General features: G+C 46.5%; 1 protein-coding gene across 1 annotated transcript in view; it reads left to right on the top strand.

The window, feature by feature from the left end:
* Window positions 1-12,107, top strand: part of LOC142577985 (uncharacterized) — a 59,594-nt gene that overhangs the window by 39,052 nt on the left and 8,435 nt on the right. Inside the window, exons 4-6 of the mRNA XM_075687410.1 lie at window positions 2,902-2,976; window positions 9,997-10,035; window positions 10,549-10,632. Coding sequence (XP_075543525.1) covers window positions 2,902-2,976; window positions 9,997-10,035; window positions 10,549-10,632 — 198 coding nt within the window. The remainder of the gene's footprint in view (window positions 1-2,901; window positions 2,977-9,996; window positions 10,036-10,548; window positions 10,633-12,107) is intronic.

Genomic DNA, 12,107 nt, shown 5'->3' with positions numbered 1-12,107 from the left:
TAAACAGCGTCGAACCTATAGACAATCAGCAGGTTCAAATACAGTCTACTCTTCATACTTTATAGCAGAATGAAGATTTGCCACGCAAGTTCACCATCATCATCCAGGCTCTATATTAACCCAGCAGCTTTATGTACTACTGGCTGAGAACACTCATGATTCTGTTCTGAAAAGTACAGACATATGGAGGTCTGCTGTCTTAACAAGATAAAACCGGATTTACTATTCCTAATTTTTGTGCATGCCTTTTCTTCGATTCGATCTTTTTCCCTCTCTCTCTCTTGTTGAAAACTGCAGCTATTTGATAAGATTTTGTTTTTCAGTAGAAACTTTGTACTGGTAGCACAATCTTTTCAGCGACCAGAATTTCCTTCTCGCATCTGTTTTTCTACGAAGTCAGAAAATGTTGTCGCCTAATAACTAGTCAGCCGCAACGACATTAAGACGTGTTTCCTGCCTATTTCACTCTCGGGCCTCGCGACGAAGAAACTATACATCTGCCGTCACACATGGCTGAAATCACCACGAGATACCGCTGCATAGAATATTCCCATCTGTAAACCAATTATTGTTAACATATTTTACTGGATGTCAAGGAAGGACAAAGACAGGGGGAAGCATATCGCACCGCGATTGACGCCAAACCTGTCGGCCAAACACGGGATCGCACTTCAAAGTGCGCGGTTGGTTTTAGTGTTCCCGCTCTGCAGGTAGAGAGTCACGGCAGGACAGCCGCACAAACGCGCACTGAATAAAAACTAGTGGCATAGCTATACTGGGAACCAAACATCTCAGCAAATCTCGATTCTTGCTCCGTGATCCCGATGCAAGAGTTCACGTGTTGGGCCACCACTGTGGCCTGACAGAGTGTTCGCTTGCCAACCGGGCTGGCTGCGACACATAATGCTGCCTCCTACATTTTTCCTTCCTCCATAAGAGACGTACATGAACTTGTCGGACCTTCGTGCTTGCGCATTCAGACGTTCTTGTGGCTTTGTTTATGAAGCTTCTTATGCTTCATAGAAATCTATACTCTTCGAAGAGCAGAAGCTGCGAACACGCACAATCGCTACTAATTGCGACGATTCAGCCTGTCGAGCTGGCCAAATCGAAACGCGCCAAGCGACCGAAGACAATGGCTTGCGCGCGATGAATTCGTAAAGGCGTTTCGCGTCCCCTCTCGATGCATGCGTTCGTGGCGTAATGATTTCAATATCTGGCTTATGTGCTAGAGGTCCCGTGTTTGAATCCTGCCATTGGGTAATTTTAGTAGTGATAATTTGTTTATTAGGCAGTACTTTCTTGAAAATCACGAGCCTAAAAAGCCACGAAGCCATTTCAAGGCAGAAGGATGAGGTTTATGCCAACCCGTGTATTTCCCATAAATCAGATGATGGCTGAACCACGTCCACGTCCACCGCCAAGGTCTATGAGCGGCGGCGCTGGCAAACACTCCCAGGGTTCTACTAGGACACATAAATACCCAAGAAAGTGGCTGAAGAAACGGCGCCGCGGTAGCTCAATTGGTAGAGCATCGCACGCGAAATGCGAAGGTTGTGGGTTAGGTTCCCACCTGCGGCAAGTTGTTTTTTCATACGCTTTAATTTCCATTAATTTATCGTTGTTTTATTTCATTTATTAAGCACAAGTAATTCCCCCTGTGTTGTTCTTAATGTCAGTGTTTGTTGGCTTCTTATCATATGACTCAACAGAACTAGTCACTCTGCTTCAGGAACACTCCCCTATGAGTCGTGCGATGAGGTCTTGCTTGGAAAGGACATCTTCACTCAGGCGGATTCTAGCAGACGCTGCTATTACATCATAACGAAACTATACAGCTCGAGGATCGGCCGCTAGTGAAGGGCCGTAACTATTTCGATTGGAAAGCAACCATGCCCATCCGCTTCCAAAAGTTTAGCCGGGGGTCATGAAGCGACAACATGTTAACAACACTAATGAATTCGGCTCACCAGTGCAGTAGATTTTAATAAGTTTGATTGCGTGCGTGTTGGTAATTCGACAACGAGACTGATTCTCGATCTGAGGTTCTGTATGGCATCTCAATTTGGTTACCGGAAATCTACTCTCGGCCAGAATGGGTTGAGAAACCTTCGGAATTGAATTGCAATACGTTTATTTTCGAGAGCAATAATTCGTGATTGGCAGTCAGCCTCTAAGTACACGCAAGAATACGTTTATCTAGGCCAATTACTCGCAGTGCACCATAATTAATAGAAGAAAATTTACATGAAAAGTTAAAAATGGGTTGGAGCGCGTACGGCAGGCATTCCGAAGTCATGAACGTGCGTTTACCGCAATTCTCGAAAAAGAAAGTGTGCAAACATTCGATTCTACCGGAAGTAACAAAGAAGCCTGAGAAGTTAGGGACCGTGCAACGACCAATGAAACGAAAAATGCCAGGCATAACGCTAAGAAACAGGGAGACAGTGGTGTGGGCTAGAGAGCAAACGGGAGCAGTCGACATTCCAGTTGACGTTTAAGAGAAAGAAAATGGGGCAATTCGGTAGTCTAACGCGTACTGTCGACAACTGGTGGTCTACTTGTTACAGGATGGGCGCCAAGAGAAGCGCAGTCGAGGACGGTCAGAAAATTGGCTGATATTATTAAATTGGAAAATTCGCAAGCATTCGCAGGTCAGCTGGCGCCAGGCAGCTGAAATTGGAGATCACTGGCAGACGCCTTCATCCTAGAAGTAGACATAGACAAACTATGGTAATGATGATGATGATAATGATGATTAAAACCGTTATTTCCCTAGAAAAGCCTACGTGAAACCTCTAGACACTTGGTTTGACCAAGCAGGTCGCGGACGGAGCGATTTCAAGCACGCATATTTTTTTTTAAATCATTGACCCTTACCCGTGATATCTCTTCCTGCAGTTGGACATCATCTTCGCAGTCCTAACCCTGGCTGAAGTCGGAGTTGCTTTGGCAAGCTTCATGCTCAGGACATGGGTACGTCAAGCCCATACAGCACTTAGATGCATTCGCAACTATCATTTCGCGACGATACTGTTTGTCGACGTAGTAGGCGGTGCGAGCCGGCGGTTAGCACAAAAGCCTGCACAGCCAATTTAATTTCCATGACAACGCGAAGTGTTTTACTACAGTCAAGCTCGCATTGCAACCAGACGTGACGCAGACTGTCCCCTCCAATCATGGATGAAAATTCACTTCAAGGACCACTGTAGCTAGCGCGCTAAACGTTGATGGTGATATTTGGCACGGCCAAAGGTCACGCTTGGGCAGAATTGTGAAATCGTAGTGGATTCACGCGCTTTGCAGGAGATTACTCAGTTTGTCTTAATTGAGCCTTTGACTTTCATGATATATTCAAAAAAGAGTTACGCTTCAGGACTACCGCAAATATCAACATATAATTCGAAAAAAAAAATTCAGCGACCTTTAAAACTCAATTTTCAAGTTTTACGTGTTTTAAAAGCTCCACGCAAATTTCAAACTTGTGTTAATTGGTGGCTTTCTTTGTTTGCGCTTGCCGAGGGACGTACACCTTTTGCAAGATACTGAGTGTACGAAAAGGACACGTGGCGCGATAAACTGCGCTTCAGAACTGGAATAAGTGTAGATTAGTGTTTAGGTGCTTCGTGGACGGCCTCGAGAAATTTCCGGACTCACGTCATAACAAATTTTCATTTTTTTAATCAGTGCAATATATCTTTTAATTGATGTAAGCAAAACAGCTTAACGTTTCTGCTTGAAAACTTTTCTAACATGTATGGAGGATACTCTAAGCTTAGACAATTGCTGAGACTGTTCGTCAGCATCTTTCTTTATTATTCGTTTCAAAGCGTTAATTTCCAACGATGGTGTGTTCTTTGGCCAGAAAGGTTTCCGGGAAACGCAATATTATCCACACATTTGGTCTGTGTGCACCTTAATGAAACCGTGGGGGTCAACATTCTGTTTGTGCTTAGTCAGTATTGTGACGTCAAGGTCCTTCCTTAAAATTTTCAAGATTTCACAATTTCGCTTAGTTTCAGGAATAAAATGTTATAAACGTAGGCGAAATAATTGTTTCTTTTAACACTTGAATTCAGCATCTTATGTAACAAATTTCATTCAAATTTCGTTGAGCGTTTGCCTAAAAAGCAATACTTTTCTGCGCTACCTATAGGTATATTTGAGCCCGGGGAATCTGAACGAAAGGTTCTTCGGAAGGTGTTCTATGCAACTTCCGAAGTTGATCCCATAAATTCGCATGTATCTCTTCTCATCACCGCGAAAAATATTCACAATTATAGGCAGCGGTTATTGATTGATAAAAGTACGAGGGCAGAGCCAAATCTTTCTACTTCGCTCGAAACTGTTTCATCAAGCCGCAGAAATTGAGGTTGCCGCTTTTTCTAAGCACCTAGTAGACATCACCACTACTACCATCTTCTCCTTCGTGTGTTACGCTTACTGAGGCTTCTTTTAGCAGATCTTTTCACCAAGAAATCCGGACTCTTTTTACAGACATATATTTTTTCAAATAAACCGGCACTCGCAAAGTTGAAAAGGAAATAAAGCATATAATGGTGTTTTGAGACCGCTACAGGTGCCTTGTTCACAATGATGATGAGCGCAACAGTGGCCGCTTACTTATGTGATAGATGGCACAAAGTGAGCATCTATATCTCGGGGAGATTATGTTTATTTATGTCTAGATATTTTTCATTTCCTTTTGAACATTAGGTGAATGCCGGTTCGCATGCATCAATTCACCGCCCTCGCCTGACGGGTTTTCGTCGAACTTTGGACTATACATATATGTACTTGTAAAGGACCAATTTTGAAATCTGTCAACATTCTTCTTAGTGCCACTTTTTGACACCCTCAAATAAAAGTGCGAGCAAAAACCTTTTTGTGAGTTCTATATCCACTATTTCCTTCGGCATTGATTGTAAAGCGGCGTGAAAACAAGCCGCGTGAACCAGTTATGTCCACAATTTGCTCTTGAACCCCTCATTCTATAGCCTGCACAAACATAAGCATAGCAGCCTTTTATGGGCCGTTATTATCGCCAACGGCTTCCTTACGAACCTGCATAACCTACTGTTTGATCAAGTGGCACGAGCACATACATATAATAGCATAGACATGTAAGCCGACAAAATCACTTTCGTTCAGATTGTGCAAGTTAGAACCGCCTGTGTACACCCAAAAATGGTTTACCCTAAAATAAAATTAAACATGAAAGTTTAGGACTATCTAGTGGCCGGATGTGTTCAATCTTCATCCCGACTTTCAGCGTTATCAGTTATCTCGTTGACTTGCATTTTACTACACGTTGTAGGGGTTGAAGGACGGACTTCGAGATGAAAAATACCTGGGAGGTTTATTTTACATTATATACATTGAGACGTCAATGAACAGTCGTACAGTCATTACGGGCCGGCAGCAACTCGGACGCTGCGGCCCGCGGCAAGAAGTTCGAGAGAGGAGAATCAGGGAATGCTCTAGGAATCTCTGGAATGCTTCTTTTAAACCCTTCGAGGACTGGAAGTCGCGTCATGTTCGGCCAATGGGAGAGTCCGCTCAGATGACGCCATTTTCGGCCAATGGTAGGCGCCCGTGCGGCGGTGTCACACCCGGCGGCTCTCTGCGGTCTTGCCTTGCTGACTTGCAATGCGCTCTTCAAAGGCGGGCGGGGGGGGACGCTTGGTCTCCATTGTTCGAGGGCCCACCTACTCCCGGCGGTACGGAGTGGGGGCCTTCAACTTGTTTGCTCGAGCGCTCCTCTGGAATGTGCTTTCCGCGTTTCTGCGCTTCTCAATTAGTTGTGCTGCGATTCGATGTGGTCTGGGGAACTCGAACTAGGCGCCCGAAACAGCCCCATATCTAACAGCTCGTCCTCGCCCCGGTTGTTCTGAATGGCCGGTGACCTGAATTCGCCGGCCATGAGGAACGCTGAAAGAACCTGCAGGGTATTGGTGTCGAGCCTCGTTTGGCGAACTTCGGGATCCTGGGCCCTGGAGAACACACGTCAAACAAACAAAACAACACAGCGCTGCACCACGTGTAAGCGCAGGCTATTACTGAGTCAAAATGAACCCTGATCTTTTATTTCCCCAATTTTGACAAAACAGTTCCAACCACCCCTCCAAACAGCTATCCATTTGTCCCCGAATGCCGACAAGACCAGAGTACTATTGTTGTTGCAAAACAAAGGGTCGTCGACGTTGCAAACAACAAATGAAAACAGCCGAACATAACTTAAGTGGCCTAACCACACGAACAGCATGTTTCCAATATATCGCAGTGGCGTACTTATCGCACGTAATGGTGCCACTGAACAGTCTGGTCAACCTCACAAGTACGTAATCACAAGCACGCTAGCCTTGTGGTCACTAAACAGAATGCGTACTTGCGTTGTAGGCAAACTTTTCATTTACGCTTACTCACGTTTCTTCCCTGATAGTCCTACAGGACACGTGACTTAAACGAGCAATTCAACTTGCGGGACTTACACACTCCGCAAAACCCTTAAAATAATGCGTCTTTTAATAACTCGTTCCACGCATACTTATCAGAGAAGTCAGAATACGGCTGCCCTCAACACACGAGCAACCCAGTCATAAATCTGCTTCCTTCCGTCCACACAGGACAAGCGCTAATGCAACTAAGAACGCTCCTCGGTGCAAATCATGCACTCACTGAAAACCCACGCGGTTAACCTTAGAAAACAAAAAACATATAAAAAAAGAAGGTTAACTAAAACACACGCGCGGTATGATAGGCCTCTCACCGATAACCTTGACCCTCGGGTTACTCACACACTCAAAAAGAAAGCCGATCTACTTAGTAATGAACTCCCCGCGAGACTACATGTTTACAAAAGAAAACGCGTCTTTCAAATCTCGAGCTTCTCAAACAAAAACATAAACAAAGCTTAAACCTTACACATTGAAAGAAATCCTAGTCTCAATTCGCGAAAACTTTCCTATGCTCAAAATAAAAAGCAAAACACTTCATTTCTACGGAAGCGCTCTTGGCCTCCCTTTCCAAATGCTTACGTCTGACTCATAGTTTGAGTCGTACCCGAGGTGGTCGCGGTTTGAAAGCTACTCTGGCTGCCGAGGAACAACAAAAGGGCTGACTCACTATCAGCTCCCCCAAGACGTTACGGTCTCCTGCCAATTTGTGTCCTGGCGCCCCGCTTTCCTCACAAACTCGATTGACCGCGTCACTACTCCCCACCTGGTCTCGTCCTGCCACCTTGCGCTTCTTTGTACTGCACGCTGAGCTATGAAAAGAACTACGGAACGACGAGGAGTTTAACAGCCCCGTGCCCTTTGTCCGCGTCCGTGCAGAACATGCTTCTCGGTCTCCTTTTGACCGGTGGCTCGAACGTTTTGGATGCGTCAACATCGTCCGTGACGACCGCACCTTTTTCCTCGCGCCCTGCCCTTTTGGGTTTCTCGCCATCTTTGGCGGCGCTACATTAGTTACCGTCTTTCTGTCTTTACCGCGCTTCTTTTTATGGCGTTTTCTCTTTGCACTCGCTTTCATGTCGCCTTCTCGTGCCTCGTGCTGGCCGGTACACATTTCGTCGGCCCGGATCAGTCTCTTACCCGCACAGTCTGAGTGATTCTCATTTAAATCAACACTCTCTCTGCCTCGACTGGCGGACAGCTCAACCGACTCTGGCACAATGCAGCACGCTTTACTCGAGTTATGCAACTCGCACTCTTGCGAACTGCCCTCTACTGCATTGCCCAGCTCACGCTGTGCATCGACACACAGCCCGTCGGTCTCGATCGCTGTCTCACGCGCACGGTCCGAATGATTCCTAATTAAATCATCCATCTCTAGGCTATCTAGACTGGCGGAGAGCTGCACCTATCCCTGAACAATGCAGTTGTATTTCTTGAGCTACGCAGCTCGCAATCCTGAGAATTACCCTCACCTGCATCGCTCAGCTCGCACTTCACTTCTGCACGCAGATCTAGCTCTACATGGGTGCTCGTGTCTATCGGGTCAGCAGTACCCTTTTCTTCGCTAGCAACCTCACTAACATTACAAGCGACGCACACGCGCGGTAACTGTGCCAATTTGTTCGCAGCTGGCCTAGCGGTCTCTACAGTCATCTGTTGGCACAGCACCTCGTCGCTCTCCCTGCGGCCTTTAACGGCCTCTGTTGCCACTAAGGCATCGTTAGCAGCTAGCCTTTTCCCTTCACTTATGAATCTGCAGCCAATCTCACAGGCACTACTCTTCTCGTCGGCTTTTGGCGAAAATCCGCTCGATGCTGCCTCATTCTTTCGCTCTGTACTACCTACAGAATTCTCAGACAGCCGTTGTCTCTGTGCCATTAACTGATCACAATACTGTATCTCTTTGATCAGTGCTGCCTTCTCTCTCTCATACTTTTGCTCACGCTCCTGATACTCACGTTCGCGTTCATTCTCACGTTCGTGACGTTCACGCCTAAGAGTAAGTTCTTGAAGCTCACGCTTCCGTTCATTCTCGCGCTCTTCACGCTTACGCTCACTCTCACGTTCACGACGCTCACGCGCACGTTCACGACGCTCACGCTCCCGTGGCTCCTGTATCACCTCCCAAGCAAGCTCAATGATTTTGTCATCAGTGCCACTATCGTTAATCGCCTTTATGATAGCTGGCGTTTTCATCCGTTCATCCGCCTCAAATCCCAAATCGTCGCACACCAACAATAAGTCTAACCTCGTCAACCTTCTAAAATCCATGGCAGCTGCCCCGACTGGTGTTTAGAACTGTTTTCCTTAATTAATTTGTGCAAACACACAATGCAACAAATTCCCGATTCCCAGAACTATCAAAATGAACACACAACATTTGAGTCTGGCGAATCAAAAGGAAAAAAACCACGCGCTCACTTACGGTTGCAGCACCCTGCCACCCGGTTCATTTGTCCGGTGTTCCCGGTTCCTCCGGACTCCCTTGGTCGAAGGCTCGCTCTTCTTCGCTACTCCCAGTTTCTTCAGACCTTTTTCGACGAAGGCTCTCTCTTCTTCGCTCTTCCCGGTTCCTTACGATCTCTCTCGACGAAGGTTGATCCGTAGCGCTGCCACCAGCTGTTGCATTCGGAGGCGATCTCACCGCTGCGAACCAGTTGTAGGGGTTGAAGGCGATCCTACCGCTGCCACCAGTTGTAGGAGTTGAGGACGGACTTTGCGATGAAAAAACTTGGGAGGGTTATTTTACATTATATACATTGAGACGTCAATGAACAGTCGTACAGTCATTACGGGCCGGCAGCCACTCGGACGCTGCGGCCCGCGGCAAGAAGTTCGAGAGAGGAGAATCGGGGAATGCTCTAGGAATCTCTGGAATGCTTCTTTTAAACCCTTCGAGGACTGGAAGTCGCGTCATGTTCGGCCAATGGGAGAGTCCGCTCAGATGACGCCATTTTCGGCCAATGGTAGGCGCCCGTGCGGCGGTGTCACACCCGGCGGCTCTCTGCCGTCTTGCCTTGCTGACTTACAATGCGCTCTTCAAAGGCGGACGGGGGCGGACGCTTGGGCTCCATTGTCCGAGGGCCCACCTACTCCCGGCGGTACGGAGTGGGGGCCTTCAACTTGTTTGCTCGAGCGCTCCTCTGGAATGTGCTTTCCGCGTTTCTGCGCTTCTCAATTAGTTGTGCTGCGATTCGATGTGGTCTGGGGAACTCGAAGTAGGCGCCCGAAACAGCCCCATATCTAACAACGTTGGTTCTTCGTCGATAATGACACAACAGTGTCGTACAAAGTAGTGTCAATTTTCTCAACAACTCAAAAAAACATTGTCTCGAACTGCCGCGTGCGTCTTGCTTTAGGTTTGAGGAAAAGGTTCTAGAAGATCATTTCTGGTTTAGTTTTGTACAACATGAATATCCGAGACCCACGACGATATACATGAATCCGAGGAAGGTAACTTTTTATTTTTCGCCCAAAACGAAGACAAGAATGCAGCGACATGTTGCTCGGAATGATTTTTCTTTGTCTCACTTTTCAGGTCCGCTCCGACATTCCACCCGAAAGAGCCGACTGCGAGGTAAGCAGCCTAGCATGTTTCCACCACAATTCGAGGCACTGTTATTTATCTCTTCTGAGGGATACGTTCGGTACGCACGAAGTGGTCATGAGATACTTTTCATTTTCAAGCGTGCTGTACTAGTTCAGACAACACTGTGCGCATCTGGTCTCTATTTCTGTGTCAAGTTGCGCTGTACAATGCTTAAGATTCTGCGCCTACAATACCAAATCTTAACGCTTTCAGTGTGACTTCTTTGAACTCTCCAACTCAAGTGTACCTTCGCGCATTTCAGAAAGTTTTATTATTCTGTTTTCCACCTCTTTGGCATTTGTTGCAATAGTTCCGGCTTCGCACCAGAGATTTCTGCTTTGCCAAAATATTAACTTCTACACCACTGGGCGGAGAGATTAGTCGAGTTTCCAAACGAAACGAAATTTTTCATTCATCTCACATTCGCTAGACTTGATAGCGATGACTCCATTCTACTAATGCGGCACGAAGGTTTATTTATTTATTTTTTGCACTTGATAGGAAGACCTGAGGAACGCCGTCATTGTGACCGGCAAACTGCTTCCAATAATAGGCTTCCTGTTCTTGGTGTCCGCAGTGGCCAAGGTGAGGCGACCATTGTGCCATTTGCACGGAGAATTCCTACTTTTATCAGTTTAGCAGATCGCAAGCGCTTTATATTTAGATCGATTCTGTCCGGCCTTTCCAAGGCCGTAGTTGTGGACTACTAAGCGCAATAAGGTACCTAGAATCCCGCCGTGCCAAGCTTCCACGACGTATGTAAAACAAAGAAATGTTTTTAGCTGAGTTTGTTGGTGCATAGTAACTTTCGGGTGTACTGCGCGAGGACGGGACAAGAAAGGAAACAAACAAGAGCACACACTATCAACGCATGATTTATTTGAAAATACACAGAACATATATACTGACGCAAATGCATACGTGGTTAGTCGGTGCAGGGTAGTCAAACTTATCTGTCAGATCGATTGATGGGATGCTGACGCATTTGTCTCTTCGGTGGATTGCGTGCGCCTCAAATATTTCGCGCCTGAGGTGATTCTTGTATGCCTTCAAAAATTTGGAGGACGCTTAAGTTTCGCTTTTAAGAGTGGAACGCGTTAGCATTCAAAGATCCGTGAATGCTCCTCAAGCTTCCCGGCAGCGGTAGCGTATGTAAACGTAATGTTTACCGGGAAACGCTCGCGGCGAATGCTATGCACGAAGGTGGGCTTTCTGGTAGAAACGCGGCCTCTTGCGTGGGCCGCGATGCGGCAGATGCGAGCGCCATCTGGAAGTGTTTGAAGGAGACGGGCGCGCCGCTTCGTGGACTTCGAGATATTCACGCACCAGCGTGCGCAAATGGCGAACGCCGTGGCCGGTCTATGAATGTTAGAAACACTGGCAAAGGGGTTTGTTTGAGTTTTTCCGTAACATAATTAGGTTTTCTCGTATATTCAAATTACAATCCGACGCGATCTTGTCTGTAGGTTGTGTGTAATTCGTACTTTACGATTTACACACACCTATTTACGATTGCAATTATTACGAACAATTTACGATTACGAAGATCCCGGTCATACTGTACATTCATAAGATTTCACAACACATCAATAAAATTGCTGGAAGGGCCGAGGTGCGGCTTGTTTTCTCAGTAGCCAACAATATAACAGGTTTATGCAGCCTAATCAACAGAGACGATGCGACGACCGAAAGGTGAAAGAAGAAACACGTGAAGAAATTCATCGATTGCCGTAGCGATGTTGTGTACAGCGTTCCTCTGTCATGTGGTCCCTCGTATATCGAACAGAATGGGCGTTGCGTTAGTGACCGCCTCAGAGAACATTCATGCTCGATCAGAATCGGCCAAGGAAGCAGTCTGGCTTTGCACGTACGACGTGCAGCGGTTGCAAACGAGAGTTTTACTGAAGACATACAAGAATCGCCTAACGCGCGAAATATTTGAGACCCACGCGATCCACCGAAGAGACAAATGTGTCAGAATCCCATCAATCGAGCTGACAGATAAGCAGCTTTTTCGACGGGGGGGCGAAATACAAAACCGCTTCTGTAATTAGATTTAG

The sequence above is a fragment of the Dermacentor variabilis genome, chromosome 4, assembly GCF_050947875.1.
Source record: "Dermacentor variabilis isolate Ectoservices chromosome 4, ASM5094787v1, whole genome shotgun sequence".
NCBI classification, from domain to species: domain Eukaryota; kingdom Metazoa; phylum Arthropoda; class Arachnida; order Ixodida; family Ixodidae; genus Dermacentor; species Dermacentor variabilis.
This window is presented reverse-complemented; position numbering and strand designations above follow the sequence as displayed.